Source organism: Taudactylus pleione, unplaced genomic scaffold, assembly GCF_031769625.1.
Source record: "Taudactylus pleione unplaced genomic scaffold, aTauple2 ptg000122l, whole genome shotgun sequence".
Lineage (NCBI taxonomy): Eukaryota > Metazoa > Chordata > Amphibia > Anura > Myobatrachidae > Taudactylus > Taudactylus pleione.
In genome coordinates this window covers 10752627-10780226 of record NW_028284524.1, presented here as the reverse complement: position 1 = coordinate 10780226, position 27600 = coordinate 10752627, and the positions used below count along the sequence as shown (strand labels likewise).

The following is a 27600-nucleotide window of genomic DNA, read 5'->3' as shown; positions in this document are numbered from 1 at the left end:
TTGGCAAGCGGATGCAGTATCCAAGCGTGCGATTCTCCATTCATTGGTGACTTGCTTTTTAACCTGAAATTGGACGAATGGATATCTCAGGCCACGAGGGTAAGTCTTCTTTCCTCCCGTCTACTGCTCAGGCTCCCAGAAGATCTTACACTGAACCTTCGTTTCTTTTCTTTCGTGCACCACATTCCTTTTGTGGTAGAGCCAGAGGTGATCCCACGCTAGCAAACAGAGGTAGAGGTCGACCACACACTGTTGTACGTTGAGAGGAGCCTAAAACCAGCTGTAAAACAGGTGGCATGACGGTCTTCCGTCCCACCTGGGGTTCCCTGCGGTGGGAGCCTGCTTGCAGAAATTTCAAATCTCTTCAGAACCGTGGAAACTAATTTCCCTGGGGTACCAAATAGACTTCGAAGTCCCCCCTCCACCTCGGTCCTTTACTACAAGTCTGCCTATACCTGCAGACAAGGCCAGGGTTCTACAGGAGGTTATCCAGTCTCTAATAGTATCATCGGTGCTAGGTCCGGAGCGTCAACGAGGTATGGGGTTTTACTCAAACCTGTTTGTAGTGCAAAGACTGGATGGTTCGGTCAGGCACATCTTAAACCTCAAGTCCTTAAACCTATATCTGAAGATGTATCGTTTCAAACGGGATCTCTGCAGTCTGTCATTGCGAGCTTGGAACCAGGGGAGTTCCTATTATCCCTGGATATCAAGGATGCCTATCTCCAGTTTCCAATTTGAAAACCGCATCAAGCCTTCCTGCGGTTTACTATACTGTAGGACCACTACCAATTTTGAGCATTGCCGTTCGGGTTATCCTCTGCTCACTGCATATTCACATGTCAGTCATGATTGCTCATCTTCGGTCATTGGGAGTGAACATAATCCCTTATTTGAATGACCTATTACTCAAGGCTCCATCGGTAACCTTCTCTCAGACCAGGCCTTACTGACATATCACACTCTAATCCAACACGGATGGATAATCAACTTCAAGAAATCAAATCTCATTCTGTCCCAGAAACTCCTATTTCTGGGCATGATCCTGGATACAGCATCACAAGACAAAGCCCAGGATATCCGTTTGTTAGTTCAGCGGGTCCTCAGACCAAGCAAAGTGTCCCTACTTCTTTGACTGTATCTCTTGGGGAAGATGGTAGCTGCTTTTGAGGCACTACAGTTTGGACGGTTCCACTCAACAGTGTTTCAGCTGGACCTGCTGTCACTGTGGGTCAGGGTCTCATCTGCTTCTACATAGACAGATCCGTCTGAACCCGGTACCAGAGTGGCTATCCCCTGGTGGACACAAACCAAATATCCTAAGTGTGGGACTGCATCATTGTAACAACAGATGTCAGCCTTTGAGGATGGGGAGCAGTAGTCCTCGATCATCACTTTGAGGGTCGATGGTCCCCTCTGGAACAGAAGTGGCCCATAAATGTGTTGGAACTCAGAGCGATTTATAATGCTCCGATAGACGCGACAGAGTTTCTAAGGTCTTGTCAGGTAAGATTGCAACAGATAACGCAACAGCCGTCGCTTACATCAACCGACAGGGCGGGACTCGAAGTCGCATGGCCATGCGAGAAGTGACTCAGATTCTCCGGTGGGCCGAAAATCAGCAGATTACCTAAGTTGCTAAAACATCCATCCCGGGGAATGGAAGCTTCAGCCATACGTGTTCAGCGCACTGATTCATCGATGTGGGTGTCCTCAGGTGGACCTCATGGCGTCACGATTGAATCGTCAGCTCCCAGTATACGTGTCAAGAACTCGGGATCCGCAAGCACAGGCAGTCAACGCTCTGACAGTTCCTTGGATCTACAACTTCATTTACCTTCTCAGAAGAATTAAACAGGAGTTGGCCTCTGTCATTCTCGTGGTTCCAAACTGGCCTTGTGAGGTTGGTTCTTGGACCTTCGGTCCCTATTGGTAGATGATCTGTGGCCCCTTCCTTGGCGGCCGGATCTTCTACAGCAGGGTCCTTGCGTCCACCCCAACTTAGCGCAGCTGCGTTTAACGGGGTGGCTCTTGAAACCAGTATCTTGTAAAGATATCCCAGATCTGTTGTTCCCACCATGCTGTGCACCAGGAAGCCAGTTTTGGCTGCACATTATCGTATCTGGCATTATTATGTCTTGTGGTGTTCCAGTCGGGGTCTTCCGACTTGGACTTTTCGTTTGTCCCGGTTTCTGTTTTTTTTCTTCAGACGGGATTGGATTCAGGCCTTCGCCTTGGAACGGTAAAGGTGCCGGTCTCTGCCCTTTCCATTTTCTTTCAACGTAAATTGGTCCTCATTCCTGAGGTGCAGACGTTTTCTTCAGGGGTCTTGCATATGCAGCCTCCTTTTGTACCTCCGGTAGCTTCTTGGGGCTTGAACTTAGTGCTTCTGTTCCTTCAGTCGCCCATGTTCGAACCTTTGAAACAGGTTGATCTTAAGTACCTGTCTTGGAAGACGGTCATCCTTCTGGCTCTAGCTTCGGCTCGTAGAGTCTCGGAATTGGGTGCTCTATCCTATAAGCCACCTTACCTTGTGTTTCATGCTGATAGGGCGGAACTCCAGACAGTATTCGCTTTCCTTCCCAAGGTTGTGTAGTCTTTTCATATCAACCAGCCTATTGTGGTTTCGTCATTGGTGGCGGACTCAGGTGATTCTTCTACCGTGGCTGTGGTTAGAGCTCTCCGCATCTATGTTGCCAGGACAGCGTCCATCCGTAAGTCAGAGTCGTTTTTTGGCCTCTATGCTGCTATTTGGAGGGGTTGGCCAGTATCTAGGCAGATGCTGGCATATTGGATTAGGCTGACTATTCATCAGGCTTATGTTAGTGCTGCCGTCGGCCCTCTTCATCCATTTCGGCTCATTCCACATGTTCTGTGGGTGCATCATTGGCGGTTGGTAGGGGTGCCTCCTCGTCACAATTGTGCCTGGCGGCCAATTGGTCTTCTGTTCACACGTTTGTAAAATTTTACAGATTTGACATGTTTGCTGCTTCAGCATCATGTTTCGGCCGCCTTGTTCTGCAGGTGCCGCAGAGCGCTTCCGCCCGTGGGGAAAACTTTGGGACGTCCCCAGCGTAAGCAACCTCCAGTGTCCCCTAGTGGATGAAAGAGAAAATGGGATTTTGGTACTTACCGGTAAATCCTTTTCTCTGATTCCACAGGAGACACTGGACGCCCACCTCAGCGCTCTTAGCCTGCCTGTTCGGTTTGTTCCGTATGTTTTGATTTATTGTGTGTTTTTCTCTCCCTTTTACTCTTTGTTCTCCATCTCCTCTCGGTCTTCATTTTCTAAACTGAGGGCTGATGGGGCATAGAGGGGGAGGAGCTTCACACTTCTGAATTATTTAAAGTGCCGGCTCCAGTTATCCACGCCTCTATACCCCAGCGTAAGCAACCTCCAGTGTCCCCTGTGGAATCAGAGAAAAGGATTTACCGGTAAGTACCAAAATGCCATTTTTCTATACTGTGCACAAAGGGCCTGATTCAGACCCACTCACGAGCGGCTGTCCGCTCGCAAGTGGGTCGATGTTATGGACTGAGCATGCGCACGACGGAGGGAGCTCCGTCGTGCGCATGCGCCAGACGCGACGAGCGAAGGAAGGTCCTTCGCTCGTTGTGTCTGATCAAAGGGGGCGTGCTGTCGATGTTGATTGACAGCACGCCCCCTTTGGTAGGCGTGCCGGGGGCGTGCCTCCCTGATGGGGGCGTTCCCACGGGAACGCCTCCCATCAGAAGCCGGCCCACTGACATCACTAGTGATGTCAGTGGGAGTGATTTTGGCTCTGATAGAACCTCAACCGCAGGCTCCAACTCGCAATTTCGATGGTCGCGATGGTCACGACCATCGCGGCCATCAAAATGCACGCTCGTATAGCCTGTGGGTGGTGACCCACAGCTATACGAGCGTCCAGGAGGACGCTCCATTTTCATGGAGGCCGGCCCTCATTCAGAGCGTGCGCTCTGCTCAGAGCGTACGGCTCTGAATGAGGGCCAAAGTCTTCGATAAATATTGGCATCAAACACACCCTCTGACCACAAAAAAACAAATCACTGCACTCTGCTCTTTTGTGCAATTCACAAATGGGGCAACCATTTTTTCTTGCACTGCAGTCACAAATGAACTGACGTAACTCGTTCAAACCTGCAGAGCAGTGACTGAGGAGACAACGACCTAGTACGGAAAGCGTTGATAAGACAGCGCGGCCAACAGAAGTTTTAATATAACTGGAGTGCGGATAGTTTTTGACTCACCCTCGTAAGTACATACATATTTCATAAAGCCAGTCTACTATGTTGTATACTGTATGTCAGGCACTTACCTGCGTTTCAGTCAGCATAAGCGAAGTGGCCACCTCAAAACGCTTTGGTCGTGATAGATATTTATTGAGTTTAAACTGGTTTTCCAATTCGAGCAGCTGTTGGCTGGTGAAAGCTGTACGAGGACGCCTGCACTTCCCCATCAGTCCGGGCTGAGCGGAGGCTGTAGAAGAATAAGAGGCATCAGAATAACTACAAAGTACATTTTATTTTACCATTTTTCCCTAGCAACTTTTGGACAGTGTTTTTTGGTTTGCAATTTACCTTAAAATACAAATCAACCATAGGCTTGGCAACACGTTAATCTCAGGCAAATGTATTTTAGTGTTTAAATACTTTTTCTTACAGCTATTAGCTAGTTCTACTCAAACAGCATACAGTATGTGAATCCTGTGCTCTTCTAGTTTTCTGACGGAACAAGAAACAGAACATATCTGTTGTGCTCCAATTAACAGATTAGCTTGTTGTAAATGTAAGGTGTAAAGGAGGATTCCTCCCAGTGCCACTTAATAAATGGCTGCTAAAACAGGCCAAAAAGCCTAATGGAAAGTATGGCATGAGCATTCAGAATTTCAGTGGTGTAGCTGCTTATGCCCATGTATTTGTATCCCTCAATAGATACAGTGAATTCATCATACTATAAGACAGGGGTTCCCAACCATGGTCCTCAAGGCACACTAACAGTCCAGGTTTTAAGGATAGCCATACTTGAGCACAGGCAACTTAATTAGTACCTCAGATATTTTGATTAAACCATCTGTGCTTTAGCATGGATATCACCAAAACCAGGACTGTTAGTGTGCCTTGAGGACCGAGGTTGGGAATCACTGCTATAAGACAATCCCTTCGACATACACTGGTCAGCCAAAAAATGCACCTGTTTAATATGCTGTTGCTCCTCCGTGTGCCGCAGAACAAGGCAGGCACTCCACAAGACCTATGAAGGTGTCCTGTGGAGTCTGGTACCAGGGCATTACCAGTAAGTTGCGAGCTGGAGCCACTGAGAATCGGACTGGTTGCAGTACATACCACAGATGCCGGACTGGATTGAGATCTGGTTAATTTGAAGGCCAAGGCAATTCCTTGAACTCTTTGTCACATTCCCCAAACCATTCTGTAACAATCATTGCAGTGTGGCAGGATGCATTATCCTGCTGAAAGAAGTCACTTCCATTGGAAACTACAATTGCCACGAAAGGATTACCTGGCTGCAACAATGTTGAGGTAGGTGGTAGACATGAAATTATCATCCACATGAATTACTGGATCAAATGTTTCACAGAAAAACAATACGCAAAGCATTGTACTAGTTTGTTTTCATATACCTGATGTAATCTCATCCCTTGATAAATGGTGCACATGTACCCAGCTTTCCACATGATGCAACAAAGAATGTGACTCATAGTACAAAGTTGACCTTTTGATCCTGATCCGTTGATCCAAGGTCCAGTTCCGACGCTCGCGTGCCCATTGTAGGCACTTTGGACAGTGGGAGTAACATGGGCAATCAGACTGGCCTGTATCTATACAGTTCCATATGCAGCAGGGTTCAATGCACTATGTGTCGTGACATTACTCTCATCACTATCATTAAAATAACTGTTATGCGATATGTGTCACTGTAGCTCTTTTTGTTCATATTAGACAGGGTAGCGTTTGTTGACCTCCTGCATCAATGAGTCTTGGCAAACCAATACAATGGTTGGTGGTTTTTTGCCCTCCTCGGGTCACTGCCATCAGGTACTAACCATGACTGACCTTGAACACCCCACAAACCTTGCTGTCTAAAGCTGCATACACACACAATGATTTTGTTACCAACGATTTTATGAACGATTTTCTGTCAGATTATCTGCCAGATTTTTTAAAGTGTAATGAACTATTTTTTGAACTACAAACAATTTTTGTAACTTCCCTTAATGAAAATTGTTCAGTTGGTCATTCAGAATGAACCACAAACGGGAACGGGCATGAACGATGATCGTTCATCGTTATAACTCAGAAACTGAACGATTTTTAACGACGTCGTTATAGTTATAGCACCTTTAGTCATTTGGGTCTATACACCTGCACATATCTTCTGCATTCAATACATTGACTACGAATACCTAATGTCAGCTTACTGGGTAATATATCCCTAACCTTGACATGTTGCGTTGTTACATGATAGTCGTCGACATTCACTTCATATGGGAGCGTTCTTAATCTTTAGGCTTCTGTAAATCGCAACATGCACTAAACAGGTCTCATTTCAGCAAAGCAATTTTTCATGTTAGATGCACTTAAGTCTAATAGTCAGTAATTTCAGGCGCAGTCATTTATTTAGAGCTATAATACAGTTAATCAGGCTTGGCCATAAACCTCAATATTAGTAGTTCACTTGCTCTTCACCTCCAAGAGAACTTTACCTCTGAGTTATAAAATGTTGTGGCTGATCCGTCATCTACGCACAATGGAGGCAGTTATTTTGTTAGCTACACCATATTTAACTAGAAGCCAGTGATATATCTTTGTGCCTCGTAACTCATTAAGCTTGTCTACTCTCCCGGAATGTTCCAGGGGACTCTTGAATCTTGGGTTAGTTTTCCTAGACTCCCAGGAGAGTATTACACCCTGCCAAATACCACCCAAACCTTGAATCATGTCAGCATGGCAATTCCTCCACTTAGCAAATTGCAGTACTGCGCTGTGGTGGGTGGTTCCATAAAGACTCAAACTGCATCATTATGTCTCCGGCTCTTCCCATTAAAAAAAAGTCAAATATGCAACTCGGCGATATCTATAGATCATACTGAATTTATAGGCTGTATTCTCATAAATATTGTTTCAGTACCCAAAACGTCTCCTCCACTGTGTATAGGTAACACAGGTCTACTTCAATTCATGGTGACAACTTTAATGTAAGCATGTATTGACCTACCAGGTAAAAACACACTCATCTGTTCCCGTGAGAGTCAGTAGAGATGGGGAAAATATCAGAAGAGATAAAAAAAAATAAAAAAGATTTGCCTAATAGTCATCTGCAGCTCAAACACTGCAGTAAATAAATGAAGGGACTGTCATTGCGACACAACGACTGCACACAATGGCCGGGGACTTAGCATGTGTGACTTTCTATGTGAGATTCACACCTACCGATAATATTTACACGGGCAGCAAATTTCCCCTTCAGGTGTACTGTGTGCTGTGCTGCACTCTGACCTGCACGCTGTGATCCAGATAACACTGTGTAAACAGTTCTATAAACTGGGTGTCTATCTCTGTTTGTAGACCAATCATTAGTTATTAGACAGCAGATAACGACAGCTTGTCTCTATTGATTGTCAGAGTTTAAAGCTTTTATTAATTTAGCTGGGTTTGGCGCTGAGTAATCCACTGCCTTCTGTTCCAGTGTTGGCTCAATTCTACAGAATTGCTTGGAAAGACAGAAATGATACACAAACTTGCGTTCATAGAGTTGTGCCTGAACTGTGAATGCATGCAGGGATAAGACCGGTAAGAAAAGTGGAATGACTATCATATGTTTAGTCAGACGTATCTCAAGATGCATCAAATTCAAAACAGTTTTATTTACACACAGCATATGCAACAGCAGGGCCGTAACTAGAGGTGTGCAAGCGGTGCGGCTGAACAAAGCGCAGAGCTCTACGGGCGGCACCGCCAATCACCCACGGCCTCTGCATCTGGATAGCAGGCTGCCTAGAATGCACCCTGCAGCCAGAATCTCTGCAGCTGTGCCGTCTGGAGCGTCCTTAGGATGCTTCAGAGTTTTCACACCGCTAACCTTACAGCTCCCCCAAACCATCCTGAGGATGCTCCCTGCATTGCTGTAATCACCGGCAATTGGGGCCCCGCCCCCTCAGAATGACATCATGTGGAGTGGGTGTGGCCTGCACCAGACGCGCTAGTTATGGCGCTCATGCCAGGTATAGCAAGTTTGTATGTGGGCTTACATCTTACAATAATGTAGAGATGTGTCCTGACAGTGTTAGTAGCATGACCCTAAATTTAAATTAAATGGAAAAAAAAAAATTCCAGCTCAAAAATGTTCTTCACTATGGAATAGGGAAGTCAATCCTGGTATCCTGGGTTTTAGCCCCAAAGAGTTCAGGATTTTAATCCTGGGAATGGAGGCAGCAATCTCGAGGTTTCAGAGCGTGTATTTTCAACAGCTGGCATCCCCTGCACCAAAGTACGCTCACGCCTGGGCGATGAAACTATTGAAACGCTCTGTTTTCTCTGCTCGTATTACAAGGGCTTGAGCAATATATAAGAAGTTGTGATGTCAGATATTCATTGTCAGATATCATGGACATTCTCGTTAATTTGTTAAATAAAGTTTTTGCGTTTAATACTTACTATTTCAGAGTGATAATAAAAGCAAGTAATTGTAACACTTTTTATTTGTATGACCTTAAAAAACGGACAGAATAATAATAGAATTTTCTTGTACAATTTAATCGATTGAGATCACGAATCCTGGGATTACAAAAATGTGTCAGGGTTAGCTTCCCTACCGGGGAGAGGGTGGATATGGTAGGTCTCCCTGCTCTCCCTGAAGGCACAAGGATTCCCCTAAATTTGGGAGCCTCCCAGCTATTCCAGGAGAGTAGGTAGGTATGATGTTTCCAGTCCCCCAAACAAACTGACAATCAACAGGATTGCCCATAACGTGTGTGACCATATTAGGTACAGATTCAGCAATTAGCATTATTCACAATTTGCCACATATGTGGATAGATGACACGTCTTTTCATTCAGTTCCTGTTAAGAGAATAAGGGGTCTATTTACTAAGCAGTGTTAGGAGAAATGAAGAGTGAAAGTGATAAGGTGCCAGCCAATCAGCTCCCAACTGTCATTTTTCAAACAGAGATGGCAGTTAGGAGCTGATTGGCTGGCACCTCACGTTTCACTCTTCACTTTTACTAACACTGCTTAGTAAATAGATCCCTAAAACTTGTATTCAGAGAGCTGATGACATTGAACATGTCAAGTTTAAAGAACAATGCTACACTGTAGAATATATGTATATCACTGTACAGGTAGGTATCAATCTGAGCATTCTCTATACCTCCAGGTAAATCTCTTATTCACTGCAATGATTTACTAACTAATACATAAAACACTTGTATTCTGTCTTCCAATACACAGAATGAATGTAGTTACTGACTTAATTGCTGGTGTTAATAGCACATGACCCTGTGGATATTTTAATGATCAAACCAGCCAGTTTGTCTCTGCTAAAGTTAGCTGTGTATATAACAATGATGTTAAAGAGACGGTTGATTAAAGTGTATCACCTACCATAGTAGGGGAAGTCATTTAGTGAAAACTATAAAAAAAATCAGCAATAAGGAGGATTTCTTTATTGTCACAGTAAAAAGAAAAATAATGCGCTGAAGCAGCTGAGTGATAATCAGCCTCTCCGGCAATGCTAGTCTGGACTATGGAGTGGTAAAGGTTATCGCGCCGTTATACTGGGCCAGTGTCCGCTGATGTGTCACTCATTGTTCAGTAGATGTCATAATCCGTATTACACTGCACATTATGGGCCTGATTCTGACACTTTGGACACAGTCATGGTCACCATTGCAACTTTAAGTTAATGCCACTACAAAGTGGTGTACATGTGTGCGTCTGAATGTGCAGCGACTATAGAAGGATGTGCATTACCGTCTGGTGCACCATCAGTCGCACCATCACAACTTGCATAAGTCCTATGGTAAGTGCTGTATGGTATTGGGGCCTATTCATCATCACCACACAAGAAGGTGAAAATGTAGATTTTATAAAAAGTAAATGTCAGGGCCATTCATCAAGTTCCAAAATAGCACTTTTTTTGTAACTTGATAGTGTTACTGAACGCCATCTTGAGATGGCATTCAGCCCCCGATTAATTATCTTCACAGGCAGCTGTTTACACGGCAGTCCGGGAAGATTTACATGCCAGCCACAGCAAAGGGATCTATTAAGATCCCTGGGCCTGCTGTGTCTGCATAGCAGGCATGTGGCCTGGACCGTCAGAAGACAGGTGAGCCGGGGGTAGAGGATGCGACGGGGGGAGGGAGGGGGGATCGGATACTCGCAGGAGGAGGGGGGGATCGGACACCTGTGGGGTGGGGCTGGATCGGACATCCGCCGGTAAGGGGAGGGGGGCCGGAGCGGACAACCGTGCAGGGAGGAGTGGGGGCCCATTCGGACACCCACGGTGGCTGCGCAGGGGGGAGGGTTGTGGCCGGACACCGGAGGAGGAGGGGAGACACAGCGGGGGGTATAAAGAGTGAGTGAGGGAGGGAGAATCATGCAGCAGTGAGGAAATCCTTATGGATACCTCAGCTACATGGAGAAAAGTATCACTTTTCCAAAAAGCTGACTCCTCAAAATAAGCACATTTTCGGAAGTGATACTTCTGTTAGGGAGGCATGATGAATGCCTTCAAAAACATTTTGATAGCTCGCAGCGAGTTTAAAACATAATTATCACTAGTGATAATTATGTCATGATGAATAGGCCCCATTTTGATGTATGACCCTGAGTACTGTGCATATACTTTGTTTGTGGTAGGGGCACTAGGAGGACCCAACACTGATGAGAGAGGAAATCTCTATGTTTAGTTAGAGTACAGATGGGTTAGGATTTTGTTTTATGTTTTTCTTGTTTCTGCATAATAAATGATCTTCGGCTAATTTTACGGAAACCCTGGACTGGTGTGCTGTTTCCACGGCTGCTGTGTGTATGGAAGTGCCCATCCACCCCATGAAAGGGCACCCATAACTTGATATTTTCACAGTATAAATATATATATACATAGACGGTCTGTGGTCTGGCACTCACACCTTATATGTTGTTACAAGGAATGCTGGGGTGCTCCTTAGAGTTCCCACTATCATATGGGTAACCCAATAATAACCAAAAGTATCTCCACGGGTTGCGGAGATTAAGGCACTCTTCAGACTTGTTTATTCACAATAATACATAAGCTTTAATAGCATACGTAGAAATAGTTGCCGTTTCGGTCCACATTAGAACCTTTATCAAGGCATAGTACAATAGGAGATACATATAGCTAAGGACATAGTGGCTAGAGAAAACACAGCATGTGACCAGACCCGGTGACGCCTCTGCTGTGTAGTTGGTGGACGCAGGCACTGTGCTTGTGCCAGTGGCGTAACTACTGCCCCCGCAGCCCCCGCGGTGGCTTGGAGGCGCCGGGTAGCTTGGGGGCACCGGGGGAAGTGGTTTCGCCAATGCAACTGTGAGCGCTGGCCTCTGAAGTGATCAGAGGCTAAGGAAGCCTCCGATCACTTCAGAGGTCAGCGTTCCCAGTAATGCATTGCGCGGGTGACGTCACCCGCGCAGTGAGGAACCTGAGCGGCAGCGTCTGCTGGATCAATTGATCCAGTCAGCGTGGGAGTCGGGAGAGACAGCCCGGATGACAGCTGCAGCCTGCACGGAGTCAGGTAATAGGGGGGGAACAACTACAGGGCGCACTAATTGAAGGGTCACAACTACAGGGGGCAGTGGGCACTACTTGAAGGGGCACAACTACCGAGGCACTACTTGAAGGGGCACAACTACAAGGAGCATTACTTTAAGGGACACAGCTACAGGGGGCACTGTATAAGGGGCACAACTACAGGGGCACTACTTGAAGGGGCACAATTACAGGGGGCACTACTTGAAGGGGCACAATTACAGGGGGTACTACTTGAAGGGGCAATACTTTAAGGGGCACAACTACAGGGGCACAGCTACAGAGGGCACTGCCTATGGGCACAACTACTGGGGGCCCTGGATAATGGGTACTATTGCAGGGGGTATTGCATAAGGGGCACTATTACAGGGGGCATTGCATACGAGGCACAACTACAGGGGGCACTGTATAAGGGTCACAATTACAGGGGGCACTACTTGAAGGGGCACTACTTGGGGGCCCTGGATAATGGGTACTATTACAGGGGGCATTGCAAATGGGGCACAACTACAGGGGGGACTGTATAAGGGGCACTAATTTAATAGGTTATAAACTATGTTCCAAATAATCTGGTTCTACATGGACATTAAAACTGTGCAACCTGTCTTGAGCTGAAGTGACAGACTGGCAGGAGCGGAAAGGAGGGTTGATGAAGTAGATCTGTCAGGGTGGGGTGTAATGGGCATTATTGTGTGGCATAAAGTGTAATGGGCATTATTGTGTGCACAATGTTCTATTAGGGGTATTACTGTGTGGCATTATGTGTTATAAGGGGAATAATGTATAAGGGGCATTGCTGTGTGGCATAATTGAAATAGAGGCATTACGGTATGGCATAATTTGTTATAAGGACATTACTGTGTGGCATGTGTAAGGTGCATTGCTGTGTGGCATAATGTGTTGTAAGGGGTATTACGGTGTCTCATAATGTGTTATTGGGGCATTCCGGTGTGGCATAATGTGTTATATGTGGCATTACTTGGTGTGTCATAATGTGTAAGGCACATAACTGTATCATGAACATGAAACCGCACACCTTAAATGGCGACTTTGGGTGTGCTTGTTTTTTGGGCGAGGGGGGGGCGCCTGAAACTTTTTTGGCATGGGGGAGCAAAATTTACAGTTACGCCACTGGCTTGTTCCTGGCTCTGGCAGAGGGTGTATACAGACACTGCGCTAGTTCCTGGCTCTGTGTAGTTAGTGGATACATGCCCTGTGTTAGTTCCTTGCTCTTTGCAGTTGGGGAATAAAGGCACTGTGATAGTTCCTGGCTCTGTGTTGTTAGTACTGTTAGTGGATACAGACCTGTGCTAACTACTTCCTCTGTGCAGTTGGTGGATAAGGGCTCTGAGCTAGTTTCTGGCTTTGGGCAGTTGGTGGATACGGGCTCTGTATTCATTCCTGGCTCTGGGCACCTGGAGGATACAGATAATCATGCCTACCCTCCCGGTTTTCGCGGGAGGCTCTCGATTTTTCGGGTAACCCCCTGCACCCCTGGAAGGGTAGGCATTTCTCCTGCATTCTGCCCACTTCCTAGTGAAGTGGGCAGAATGGAGAGAATTTCCGTGGTGATCGCAGGTCCCTGTGTAGGGGGCGGGGCTTAGTGACGCAATTCTACATGAATCGCTCCACTTAGCCCCGCCCCCTATTTAAATTTAAGCCTATCGTGGCAATGTTCCATGAAGGGGGCAGGGCTTGTATTATGAAAATGTTGACATTCTGACAACAATTCGACATTGCAGCGTTGACATCCTGAATGGCGACAATATGACTGCATAGCGCTTGCTGTGTGAGCAGGGGTTTTTTGATGAAGCTACTAATCATGGTGGATCTTCTCTAGACTCTTGTTACCTCCCAGGAATGCCCACTAAAAACCACATTCCCTGCATATAAATTTGTTCTTGTTTCTGTGTGGTCACAATCGGGACATGTGAGCCTCAGGCGCATGTCCCGATATGAGCGCAGTTGACTAATGTTTTAGGTAATGCGTATGCGCATACGCATTACCGAAAACATTAGTCAACTGCGCTCATATCGGCATTGCAAACTGTGAATTAGGCCCTAGAGGTGTTTTATATACCTGCGGTGCAAACAGCAAAACAGACTGGGACTGATTGCATGTGCTGCAATGGGCTTTCAACACCATTTGCAGTGTGGATTACGATGGAGGGTGATTGACAGACACTGACTGTTTGGAGAGACAATGGAGGAGTGGTGACAACGCAGTCATGCCGCAATCATTTTGGGGGCTTGATGCAGCCAGTGGTTGCTTCTTCGGACACAGGGCCTGATTCAGACCTGGACGCTAAGCCGTGATCGCTCTCTGCCAAAAGGGGCCGGGTATGCAAATTCCGCGATCGCATTGTGTGGTGTAAGGATGCCCTCTATGTCTTAGAGAGCGACGGCTGCAAGCGAACGCTGGTGTATAAAGACGCCCGCTTTCCTTTCTTAACACACGTCATCTCCAGGAAATGCATGATTAATCGGTAACATCGTGAGCCATCGGAGCTGCACGCAACGCTTGAGGTAGACACTACCCCGCTGCAAACACTGCGATCAGTGCTGACTGCAATACAACAAGGTGACGTGTACAATGACGCCTCCATGCTAATTATGCACGCCCTTTAAACGCCGTTTTGACGGCCAGACGCCTGTGTTCGCACCACCACTTCCCTGTTCACAAGCAACTTCCCCTGTTACCACCCACAAATGGCACTATCTGTCACTCAAGGTAGCGCTCAGTCTTTGTGCTATGAGCACACGATTCCCGATCACAGTGACTGGATCACGCACGCACACTGCGATGCATACGCAAGCGCAGAAGAGCAACAATCGCTCATAGCGAGCATTTACAGCTTAGCGTCCGGGTCTGAATCAGGCCCACAGTGTGACTGGCCCCAGCGTCTTTTACTTGCAAAGGCTATTCTAGGCAACCATAGGGTTGCTCAGAGGTCCGATGGTGCAACTGCAGTTTCTGATGTTCTTCCGATGCTACGTCTTCAGGCGCAAGTTGCGGATCTGTCAAGCAGATGGTGGTCATCTTTTTACTTAGATGGTACCTGCGACATATGCATAACTTCTCAGATCGCTGCACCAATGGCCTTTATGCCCACCTCTGAATCAGGCCCAAAATGACTGATGCCAGGTGAAGAAGACGTTGGCTGTCTGGGCCAAGCCCAGAAAAGCTAAGGATTTTGGAGCTCAGTAAATTTTCCCAGACTGCAATCCACATTGAGAATAATGGGGGCTGTGATATTCTGCATTACTTAGCTGAACGTTATCCCTGATATCTCCTGCATTCAGCTTATAGTAAATAGCATCTACACTAACAAAAATAATAAGGTGGCTTAATTTTGTGGTAAAAGACGTTTCCCCATGATTGTGACTTGATAAACAGGTACCATAACATTTTACCGTCCTCGTAAGCGACGTGACCCATCGGGGTGCCAGCATCGGCAAGTGAATACACACTTGCCTGTGCCGGTAGCGTTGAAGCGACGGTGGGCACCATGCTGCATTCAGCAACATGGCCCTCACTAATGATGTTGCCCGTCAGACCTGCATGCACATGCGGGAGCGTGCATCGTCAGCAACATAGCTGGTACGCGCTAGACGATGTGCCCGATGTGTCTTCCGAACCAGCCAGATATATCTTCTAGTGTATACCCGGCATAAGGGATCTATTTACTAAGCCTTGGATGGACATAAAGTGAACGGAGATAAAGTACCCACCAATCCTAACTGCCATGTCACAGGCTGTGTTTGAGAAATGACACTTAGGACCTGCTTGGCTGGTACTTTATCTCTGTTCACTTTACCTCCATCCAAGGATTAGTAAATAGACCCCTAAATGTTATGATTTAAATCTGGTCTTTAATGATTTATAGTGATATTGTGCCTTTAAATGTAGACAAACCTATATTTACTCCATGTAAGTGTATTTAATACAGTAACTTACATCATATAATAATAAATAATCTATTTCTACAGAAACTGTCATTAGTGTTAAATAAACAATGATAAAGTAAAGTAATAAATACCTTTATGAATGCACAAAGAAACTTTTTGTACACACATGTGATACAATAATCTCATACAAATAACAAATTGGGAAGAAATAACATAATGACTTTGGGATGCCAGCACACACACACACTGCACGCCCTGTAGACAAACTGACATCTAATATACAATCCACACACACCCGGATCACAAATTTGTGGTCAGAGAGGAGGAGACCACTTTGTTTTAAATGCTGAGCTTTGTATTCAATGCTGAGAGCTCTTCATCCGACCTAATGGTGCATGAAAGTGAACCCTCCCCTTATATCACTATAACATGACACTAAGAAAACCAGCAAGTTCCTTTTCACACAGGACAATGAGGCCAAACACTGAGCCATCATACAATTAGTCAGGCCAGCCGCCATTGTGCTTCCTTCTGCCACACTCCAACCTTGGGGTCACCGGGGGGCATTTATACAGCCCCCATTCTTACACTGCATGACATGACTTCGGTAAACTGGTGGCGAGTTATTAACCCTGTAGAACTTCTTGAAGATGACTTTCTCCTGACTAGACATGACACATGTACGCGCTCAGACGTAGAAGTAGGCACAGTTGCACAAATACAGATGCGGTGTAAATAGTGTTTATCCTGGCATGAATTATATGGGTATAGGGAATCACCAAGGAATCCAATGACCACAGGAAGCCGCAAGTGCCGGGTTTTCATATTGTTTTACCTAATCGTTATCAATGATCGGTGATGTGACTTATTTACCAAGCACTGGTGATGGCATTTCAAGGCATTAATTACAGAGATGTAATGTACAGGAGTATCTTTATATATTATTGTCACTTTTGCATTATATACATCTATAGTATTTGTTTAGATGTACTTAGCACTTGATATTAGAAGAGTGCTTAATGATAAGCACTGGAGAGCATTCTTTATCTGTCTTTATTCTCCGGCATTGAAGAGGCTAAGGTTATGGCACCATAATTATTTAGTGCCACCGCAATACAATAAGACAAAGAGAGAGGAGTTTACAGCTTGTCATCACCCAGCACAAAGCCGGCACTTAACGTGACAATTTATGGCCACCAATCCCACTCACTCCTAATTTAATGAAATGTCCTTGGGAAACAAACAGATGGAATAAAAGAGTGCTAAATGTCAGCTCCTTAGGATAGGATGGATTGCATTGATTAGGTTTCTCAGTATCAGTCAATAGGGCTAATTTACTAGCATTCCATTTAGGTGCAACATTTGCATTAAACTACAGCAACCAATTAGAATCAGAATTGTTTTGATTGTCAACTTGCACTAAACAGATAAAAGCTAATCACTGATCAGTTGTTATAGAGCTGCTGAGATACCCAATCCTGCATATTTTGCATACAGCACTTTATTGTCCCTATCTTCGGGCATATTACTCCAGTGCAGTCATTTTCTGTTATTTTAACAAATCAAAAACTTATTCTTGTTTTTAACAAAGTAGAAAGTAGGGATGTGCAGGCTCGGATAGGTTCGAGTTTGCACGTGGAGTTCGGATTTTTCCCTCCAAAAAGACGGAACTCAGAACGAGGCAAAACGTCATCTTACATGGACGAACATCATCATTCCTGGACAAAAGACCAGGAATGATGATGTTCGTCCATGTAAGATGACGTTTTGCCTCGTTCTGAGTTCCGTTTTTTTGGAGGGAAAAATCCGAACTCCACGTGCAAACTCGAACCTATCCGAGCCTGCACATCCCTAGTAGAAAGCAAAATGAGTATCACTACAAGTGTGCAGCTAAAGCAGCCTGAACTTGGTAACCAAAAACCCCGAAAACACTACCAAATAGATTTTTTCAAGACAGATAACAAAATAAAGCATTCTGTCATCTATAATGGCATTTCTTAGAAAATCTATATAATAAGCGAGAAAGCGTGTCTGTCTGTCTGTCTGTCTGTTTGTCCTTGAGCGAATAAAGTTTTGGACCTAGCGCCACCAAATTCGGCAAGGTTGTGTAGTTTGACCAGGATTAGGTTTTTGCCTAGGTTCGAACTTTGTCAGGGCCATACACTGTCACACAATCCCTAACAATGGGGACACTCTTAAATTGCACAGGTTCCGAGGCTGGCTTCAGTGGAAATTGGCAGTCTGACAAAAACCTGTGTGAAAACTACAAAAGTATCCTTTTAACTTCACAGTCTGAGCAAACTTTATGACTCATGCAAGTTCATATTAAATCTAGAGTTAGTCCTTTTTAAAGTGACCATATATATTAGTCAGCCCTCTGTGTTAGCATGCAAGGGCATAACTAGAACTTTGTGGGCCACATAGCAAGATCTTAAAAAGGGGCCATCCCCAGAGATAAAAAAAACCCACATACATTTGCCCCCACACAGCCCATTCATGTTATGCCACTCAGAGCCCATTCAGGTTATGCCACACATTACCCCTTATACACATTTTGCCATGCAGTTGTAGTGCCCCTTATACATTAATGCCCCTTATATATTATACCTTACAATAATGCTCTTTACAGATTATGCTGCATAGTTATAGTGCCCCATATAACACATTGTTCCACACAATAGTAGTGCCCCTTACACATTATGTCACACAGTAGTGCCCCTTTTAACATGCCACACAGTAATGCCCCTTACATATTATGCCCCCCCACGGCAACTCACCTCCCCATGTCCCTCCAGCAGCCCCTCATCTCCCCATGTGCCATCAGCAGCCAGCAGGTGTGAATTTGGTGCTGGGCCTCAAGCTAGCTATGGGTAGTGCACCGGCAGGCATAGGCAGACAGCGCTGGCACAATTTGAACCTAGCGCTGGTCGCGAGCCAACTGGAGCTCGCGGACCGGCAGCCAATCAGGAGGACCACTGCTGATTGGCTGCCGGTCTGCCAACTGATTGCCTTGCGACTGGCAGCGCTTTCTCTCTAAGTCTGCCAGCCGGTCTGCCAGCTGTAATCAGCTGGCCAACAGGCACCAAATCAACACAACCTGGGCAACCCTCGGCGGCCCTGTCTGGACCGGCCCACCTTGTGTGCATGACTGGGTGCAGGGGGAGCAGCGGCCACAGACGCAGCTCAGGCACCATAGCAGCCTCACCCCTTGCTCCCACGGTAGTTGAGCCACTGTTTGCATGCATGTTAGCAAACAGTGGGGTCATTTTGAGGATCAATGGAATGGGGTTATAGGCGAGGACAATGTAAACAAATAAGGCTGCAGGTGTACTTCAGGGTTCAGTCTTCAACCTGAGCAACACCAGCTAGTGTGTAATACTCAAACACTTCCCTTATAAAGGAGTTCATCCAATGTTGTACAACTTTCACTAGGGATGTTTTTCAGCTCCAAGAAGGGAAAAACATAAAGCATAACATTGTGTAGTATTTAATTTAAATGTATAGCAAAGCACCCCACACAGAGAAAGTGTTCATAAAGTGGAACAGGTGATAAATCCAGGCATAGCCTTTACCAATTAATGGTTACATAATGCAGGGGAAAACCCCTACACCAAGGACTAACAGCGATAATCTTCCAGTAGAGATGTTGAGGACGACACTGATAAATCACTTCAATAGGTCAAACCTAAATTGCTAAAGTAGTCCCCAAAATATAATGGGAGAAACTTATCACAGAGCAAGTGGGACGTCTACCAGATGTTGATAGTCTGAGCATGGAAAAATTGTGGATTCAGCCCGGGCAGCATCCAGATTCCTCCCAATAGAATGTTAGTAGGTCCGCACCAAACAGTACGAATTTCAACCTGTTTGTAGATCTTTTTTTTCTAGAATACCATCTATGTAAGAGTGTAGTTTGATCCCTCGCAGTCTCAGATGAGCTATTACTTCTACCAATACCTTTCTACCTGAATTCTTAAAACCCTTTTTTTGGGAACCAAAAACCTCTTCTTGGGGCTACTGCGAACTCTTGATAGCCAAAAGTCTTCAATTGTCTGGGGTCAGACTGGTTTGAATAGAACAAGCCCTCCTACTGGTGGCTGATATTCTATCCTATAACCAAACCTTGCTTCAAAGTAAAGAGTATTTAGGCTCATCAAGATCGTTGAACTTATGTGCAACGTTTTAGATGACTTTATGGCATCTTTCGTCAGGGCTTGATGAAAGATATAATAAAGACATCTGAAACATTGCACAAGATGAATTGAAAGGTTTATTTATCGAAAGTCCGTAGAGTGCAACCTGACCTTTCCTCATGTTTGGAGCTGGACATCTAACATCCGGCTTTTGGATTTGCACCCTGTTATTTGGACCTTTATATATGGAGTGCTGGTTACAGGTTTATATATAATGCAGAAAAATTGGCAAGCGTACGTATCTGAGCAACTTTGACAAGAGCCAAATTGTGATTGCCAGACGACTTGATTAGAGCATCTCCAAACCAGCAAATTCTGTGAGCTATTTCCGGTATGCAGTGGATAGGACCTACCAAAAGGGGTCCAAGGAAGGACAGTCGGTGAACCAGCAACAGGGTCATGAGTGCCCAAGGTTCTTTGATGCATGTGTGGAGCGAAGTCTAGCCCATCAAGTCCTATCCCATAAAACAGATACTGTACTGTAGTAGAAATTGCTGAAAACGTTAATGCTGGCTATTATAGGAAGTTGTCAGATCACACAGTGCATCACAGCTTTCTGCGTCCATGGGACTGCATAGTCGCAGGCCGGTCAGAGTGCCCACGCTGACACCTGTCCACAGATGAAAACACCTATAATGGGCATGGAACGTCAGTACTGGACCGTGGAGCAATGGGACCAGGTTTAAAGATCACGTTTTCTATTTTCTAATGCTGCATTCTATTTTATACTTAGCTGCATGCTGACTTTTATAGTGTTTTTTTTTTGTTTAGTTTTTTTTTATATATTACAGGTTGAGTCTCCCATATCCAAATATTCCGAAATACGGAATATTTTTAGCATGACTGAGATAGTGAAATCTTTGATTTTTGATGGTTCAATGTACACAAACTTTGTTTAAGGCACACAATTATTAAAAATAAAGTATAAAATGACTTATAGGCTGTGGGTATAAGGTATATATGAAACATAAATTAATTTCATGTATGTACACAAACTTTGTTTGAGCCACAAAATTCTTGAAAGTATTGTATAAAATTACCTTCAGGCTGTGTGTATAAGGTGTATATGAATCATAAATGCATTCCTAAGACATTTCAATATGGTATAGAAATATTCCAAAATACGGAATATTCCGATATCCAAAATAGCCTTGGTCCCAAGCATTTTGGATATAGGAGACTCAACCTGTAACACATTTGTTCAGGATACTACAGTAATGTATTATAAAAATGCCATTTATAAGTAAAAAAATAAATTACTTTTAAAAATGATTGGGTTATTCCTATGTTATAAACATCTAGTTATTAATTCTGAGGTTACTAATTCTACTTTATTAATCTTTGACCATAGGCGTGCACAAAAGCCAGCACAGGAGGTGCCGCTTCGGCACTTTCCCCTCCACCAGGTCATGGACTACATCATCCTCCCTCCCACTGGGACATAGACTACTAACCTGAGCGGGCAGGGAGTACTGTATGTCCAGGAGGGAGGCGGGATGGGATAGACCATGACCCAACAGAGGGGAAAGTGCTGAAGTGGCACCCTCTGTGCCGGCTTCTGCGCACGGCTAGAGCTGCATACACACACAACGATTTTGTTACCAACGATTATATGAACGATTTTCTATCAGATTATCTGTCAGATTTTTTAAAGATTTTTGTAACTTCCCTTAATGAAAATCGTTCAGTTGGTCAGTCAGAATGAAATACAAACGGGAACGCGCATGAACGATAATCATTCATCGTTATAACTCAGAAACCGAATGATTTTTTCAACAATTGAACGATAACGACGTTGTTATAGTTAAATCGTTCAAAAAATCGTTACGTGTGTATGCACCTTAAGTCTTCGACATCCTTGTGGTTCCTACCAGATACATGCATATGTGCTCTCCCTAGATGGGTGAGTAAGGGAATGCATGTCAAAGACACATGTTTTATGTAAGTACTCCCAGCGTCAGAAATAAAACATTGCCCCCCATTGCCCTCCTCGTGTGGAGTGCAGTCAGGTATACAGAGTTATACAAAGTTAATGAGTACAGTGGCAGCACTAGGGAAAGAATTAAACTGGACACTGGTTTGAGTTTGGTACCAGTTTCCATTTTCCTTCTTTCCCCTGTGTGCCACCACTGTACTCTAAGGGGTATATTTATTAAAGTGCAGGTTTTTAGAAGTGGAGATGTTGCCCATAGCAACCAATCAGATTCTAGCTATTATCTTCTAGAAGAAGTTGCTACATAAATGTTAAGTAGAATCTGTTTGGTTGCTATGGGCAACATCTACACTTCTAAAAACATGCACTTTAGCAAATATACCCCTAACTCACTCACTCTGTCTTTATATATCCTCCTTTAAATAATCGGTATAGGTGAATTGTGACTCCATTGCTTGTAATCAGTCATTTCTGCTGCCATGACATTTATTTTCATAAGATAACCTTGGTTATTAGAATGAATACAATTTTAACTGTGACAACTCACTTTGGACTTCTTTGACCTTGTGTCGTTATATGGTCACAGATCTCCTTGGTGATTTCTAATATCTATATAATTTACTGATTTGAATAAGATAAAAGTGATAATAAACCATATACATTTTCCAATTTGTGTCTGTGAACGAAGTGACAGTAATTGTCTCACCGCATAATTATCTGGTTACAAAGTTCTGATTTGTAGTTCCTGTTCTTGCACCTGTCATTTCAATGGGTGACAAATTAACTTCTATAATCCTAATCAAACAGCTCCACTCATTGCAGGGAGAAGATTTAAAATCCACTTACACGGCATACTGAAATGATGCCTGGTTCCACTGATTGTTCAGTGCAAATATGTTTCTCTCTCATTATATGTGGATGTATACACAGTCTGCACACAAGAGATGTTAATATGAGAGCACACAGATCACTAACAATAATTTCACAGAGCAATTATAGAGCAATCTATCAAGTTAAAGTGCACTTGTCACCGGTACACATTGGAGGCCACCATTTTGTCGATCAATATTGGATGAAAACACAGTCTACAAATTTATAAGGAATCAGTGGCACTACTGTCATATGCACTAACTCACTGCCAAAGTCCAACATTAGGTAAATATCTTTTCATATCATACTTGCCTACTTCTTGGGAGATGCTGGAGGTGCAATGGGCATGGCGATGTGATTTGCATCATCTTTCTCCTGCCCCATGGCGTACTGTATCGCAGCAGGGGTGTTTGGAGCAGAATGGGATTCTTCGGCGTTCCGGCATCAGGATTAACATAGGCGTCGGTATTTCGATGCCTATGTTAAATCCCTTGCCAGGATGACACTGTCGGGATGGAGACTCATAACTACTTCCCATCTATCTGCTATACATCAGCAGAAATAAACTGGAGCACCTATATTACAAATGTCTATAAGGATGCAGCTGTATCAGTCAGGGGCGTAGGGAGGGCGGTTCTTACTTACCAGAGGGCGCCTTGCAGTAGGACTCCGGAGCAGCTGTCAAGTAGTTGACAGCCTGTGCCGGTCCGCAGCAGCAACAGCAGCTCCTGTCCTGCCTTCCTGCTCTAGTGAGAGACTCCTGGTCACTAGAGGAGCTTGTGCTGAGTCCTGGTTGGTGGAGCTCAGCACATGTTCATCTAACCCCAGCAGGGGGCGGGGCTACAGCAGCATGTCACCCTCCCTGCCTGTATGTACTATATGTGTGTATGTGTGACCCTTCCTGCCTGTATGTACTGTATGTGTGTCCCTTCCTGCCTGTATGATGTGTGTATGTACTGTATGTGTGACCCTTCCTGGCTGTATGTACTGTATGTGTGACCCTTCCTGGCTGTATGTACTGTATGTGTGACCCTACCTGCCTATATGCAGGGCCGGATTTATCATTAGGCAACCTAGGCAGCAGCCTAGGGCCAGTCGGGTTCAAAGGGGCCCATGGCCGGGCCCCCCCCACCCTTCAAAATGCGTCCCTGTAGTGAACCTGCCGAGCTGTGTTTGATCAAGTTAAACTGCTGCTGCTGGCACACACACGCACACAGCAGCAGCAGCATGGTCCAAGGCCCTACCCCTAGCATCTAGCCATAACCAGCCCCTTCTAACCAAGCCACAAGCAGCCTGCGCTGCTGTAGCCAGCCCTTCCCCCCCACCCCACGCAGTCACACAGTGAGTGCAGCCATCCTCTCTCCCTCTCTCCCCCCCACATGGTGTAGTAGACAGCTCCTCTCCTTGCCCCCCCCCCACAGTGTAGCAAGCCGCCTCTAACCCTGCTCTCCCCACAGTGTAGCAAGCTGCGTCCTTTCCCCACCCCCCCGTAGTGTAGAGGACAGCCTCCTCTGGCAAAAACCACATCCCCCCCGCAGTGTAGAAATATGCCTCCGGCTCTAGCTCCGGCCACCTGCTCCACCATGGTGCAGCAGGCAGCCTCCTCCAACTCTCCCTCCCCCTGGATGTGGGAACCGCGGGAGACATCCACTCCGCTGACTCAATGACCCAGCTAAGACACAAGAGAGCTGGGTAAGTTTAACTGGAAAAAATAAAAATTCTACAGCGTTAAATAGCCCAGCCCTTTCTACCTGTGTTATATGTATATACAGTCAGGTGCATAAATATTGGGACATTGACAGAATTTTCATATTTTGGCCTCTATTCACCACCACAATAGCTTTGAAATGAAACAAACAAAATGTGCTTTAACTGCAGACTTTCAGATTTACTTTGAGGGTAATTACATCCAAATCAGGTGAACGGTGTAGGAATTACAACGGTTTCTATATGTGCCTCCCACTTTTTAAGGGGCCAAAAGTAATGGGACAAACTAAACAATCCTAAATCTAACTTTCACTTTTTAATACTTTGTTGCAAATCCTTTGCAGGCAATTACAGCCTGAAGTCTGGAACGCATAGACATCACCAGACGCTGGGTTTCATCCCTGGTGATGCTCTGCCAGGCCTCAACTGCAAATGTCTTCAGTTACTGCTTGTTCTTGGGGCATTTTCCCTTCAGTTTTGTCTTCATCAAGTGAAATGCATGCTCAATCGTATTCAGGTCAGGGGATTGACTTGGCCATTGCATAACATTCCGCTTTTTAGCCTTAAAACACTCTTTAGTTGCTTTTGCAGTATGCTTTGGGTCATTGTCCATCTGCACTGTGAAGCGCCATCCAATGAGTTCTGAAGCATTTGACTGAATATGAGCATATAATATTGCCTGAAACACTTCAGAATTCATTCTGCTGCTTTTGTCAGCAGTCACATCATCAATAAATACAAGGGAACCAGTTCCATTGGCATCCATACATGCCCATGCCATGACACTACCACCACCATGCTTCACTGATGAGGTGGTATGTTTTGGATCATGAGCAGTTCCTCTCCTTCTCCATACTCTTCTCTTCCCATAAATCTGGTACAAGTTGATCTTTGTCTCATCTGTCCATAGGATGTTGTTCCAGAACTGTAATGGCTTTTTTAGATGTTGTTTGGCAAACTCTAATCTGGTCTTCCTGTTTTTGAGGCTCACCAATGGTTTACATCTTTTGGTGAACCCTCTATATTCACTCTTGTGAAGTCTTCTCTTGATTGTTGACTTTGACACATATACACCTACCTCCTGGAGAGTGTTCTTGATTTGGCCAACTGTTGTGCAGGGTTTTTTCTTCACCAGGGAAATAATTCTTCTGTCATCCACCACAGTTGTTTTCCGTGGTCTTCCGGGTCTTTTGGTGTTGCTGAGCTCTCCAATGCGTTCTTTCTTTTTAAGAATGTTCCAAACAGTTTATTTGGCCACACCTAATGTTTTTGCTATCTTTCTGATGGGTTTGTTTTGATTTTTCAGCCTAATGATGGCTTGCTTCACTGATAGTGACAGATCTTTGGATCTCATATTGAGAGTCGACAGCAACTGATTCCAAATGCAAATGTCACACCTAGAATCAACTCCAGACCTTTTACCTGCTTAATTGATAATGAAATAATGAGGGAATAGCCCACACCTGTCCATGAAATAGCTTTTGAGTTGATAGTCCCATTACTTTTGGCCCCTTAAAAAGTGGGAGGCCCATATAGAAACTGTTGTAATTCCTACACCGTTCACATGATTTGGATGTAATTACCCTCAAATGAAATCTGAAAGTCTGCAGTTAAAGCACATCTTGCTTGTTTCATTTCAAAGCCATTGTGGTAGTGAATAGAGGCCAAAATATGAAAATTCTGTCAATGTCCCAATATTTATGCACCTGACTGTATATATAGTCAGTTTGTGTATATTTTGTATATGTTTTGCCTTGCTCTCATGTTTTCTAGTGTGCATTTGATTACAATGATAACTGCACGTATTACAGTTGTGTCACTGGAGCAAGTTAAACACACATTATATATATATATATATATTTATTTTAGGAATTGGTATGAAAACCCGGCAGTCGGGATGCTTCGTATCGGGTAAGTATACTTACCCTCCTCCCTTGTCATCCTAACCCTCCCCCTTCTACATGCCAACACTAACCCTCCCCCCACCCCATCCTAACCCTCCCCGTTAGTGCCTAAACCTAACCCTCCACTCTTTGTGCCTAACCCTATCACCCTCCTCCACAGCGGTCCTAACCAGTCCCGCTATGCTTACGATATGCATCCTGGCTGTCCAGATTCCGGCTTCGGGATGTCACCTACTGTCGGGATTGTGGGGGCGGTCTTGTAGCCGGGTAGTGGCATTCCGGCGCCAGGATTTCTTCAGCCGGGATGCCGCATGTCGGTATAATAACTACATCTCATATATTATATAATATGATGTGTGTATATAATTTGATGTGTGTATCTTGCTCCAGCGACACCTACTGTAATATATGCACAAGATTGATTGAGAGCAGGGGGACCCCAAATTAGTACATTGCCTAGGGCCCCATGAGCTCTAAATCCGGCTCTGCCTGTATGTACTGTATGTGTGACCCTTCCTGCCTGTATGTACTGTATGTGTGACCCTTCCTGCCTGTATGTACTGTATGTGTGACCCTTCCTGGCAGTATGTACTGTATGTGTGTATGTGTGACCCCTCCTGCCTGTATGTACTGTATGTGTGTATGTGTGACCCTTCCTGCCTGTATGTACTGTCGGCCTGATTCAGAGCCGAACGCTCTGACCAGAGCGCTCGCTCTGAATCAGGGCCCTCCTCCCTAAAAATGGAGCGGCCTCTTGGACACTCGCATAGCTGTGGGTTACCACCCACAGCTTATGCGAGCGTCCATGATGATGGTCGCGATGGTCAAGAACATCGCGACCATCGGGCTTGCGACGAGACCCTGGGTAGGGTCTCGCTGCCGTAAGCCCTGGAGTGATTTTGGCTCTATCAGAGCCAAAATCACTCCCACTGACATCACTACTGATGTCATTGGGGCCTGACTCAGACGGTAGGCGTTCGCATGGGAACGCCTCCGTCTGGCAGCCACGCCAACGGCACGCCCACCAAAGGGGGCGTGCTGTCAGTCACCATCGACAGCACGCCCCCTTTGGTGCGAGATCCCGAGCGACGTATTCCTCGTCGCTCGCCGGGTCTCGCGCATGCGCACGACGGAGCTCCCTCCGTCGTGCGCATGCGCATTCGGGCACCATCGACCCGCTTGCGAGCGTCCGCTTGCGAGCGGGTCTGAATCAGGCCCAGTATGTGTGTATGTATGTGTGATCCTTCCTGCCTGTGTGTGTGTATGTGTGTCCCTTCCTGCCTGTATGTGTG

At 45.2% G+C, this 27600-nt stretch overlaps 1 protein-coding gene across 1 annotated transcript in view; it reads right to left on the bottom strand.

Annotated features, from left to right (window-relative positions):
* Window positions 1-27600, bottom strand: part of LOC148524061 (motor neuron and pancreas homeobox protein 1-like) — a 52763-nt gene that overhangs the window by 12097 nt on the left and 13066 nt on the right. The window contains exon 2 of the mRNA XM_088472412.1: window positions 4320-4480. Within this exon, the coding sequence (XP_088328538.1) occupies window positions 4320-4480 (161 nt within the window). The remainder of the gene's footprint in view (window positions 1-4319; window positions 4481-27600) is intronic.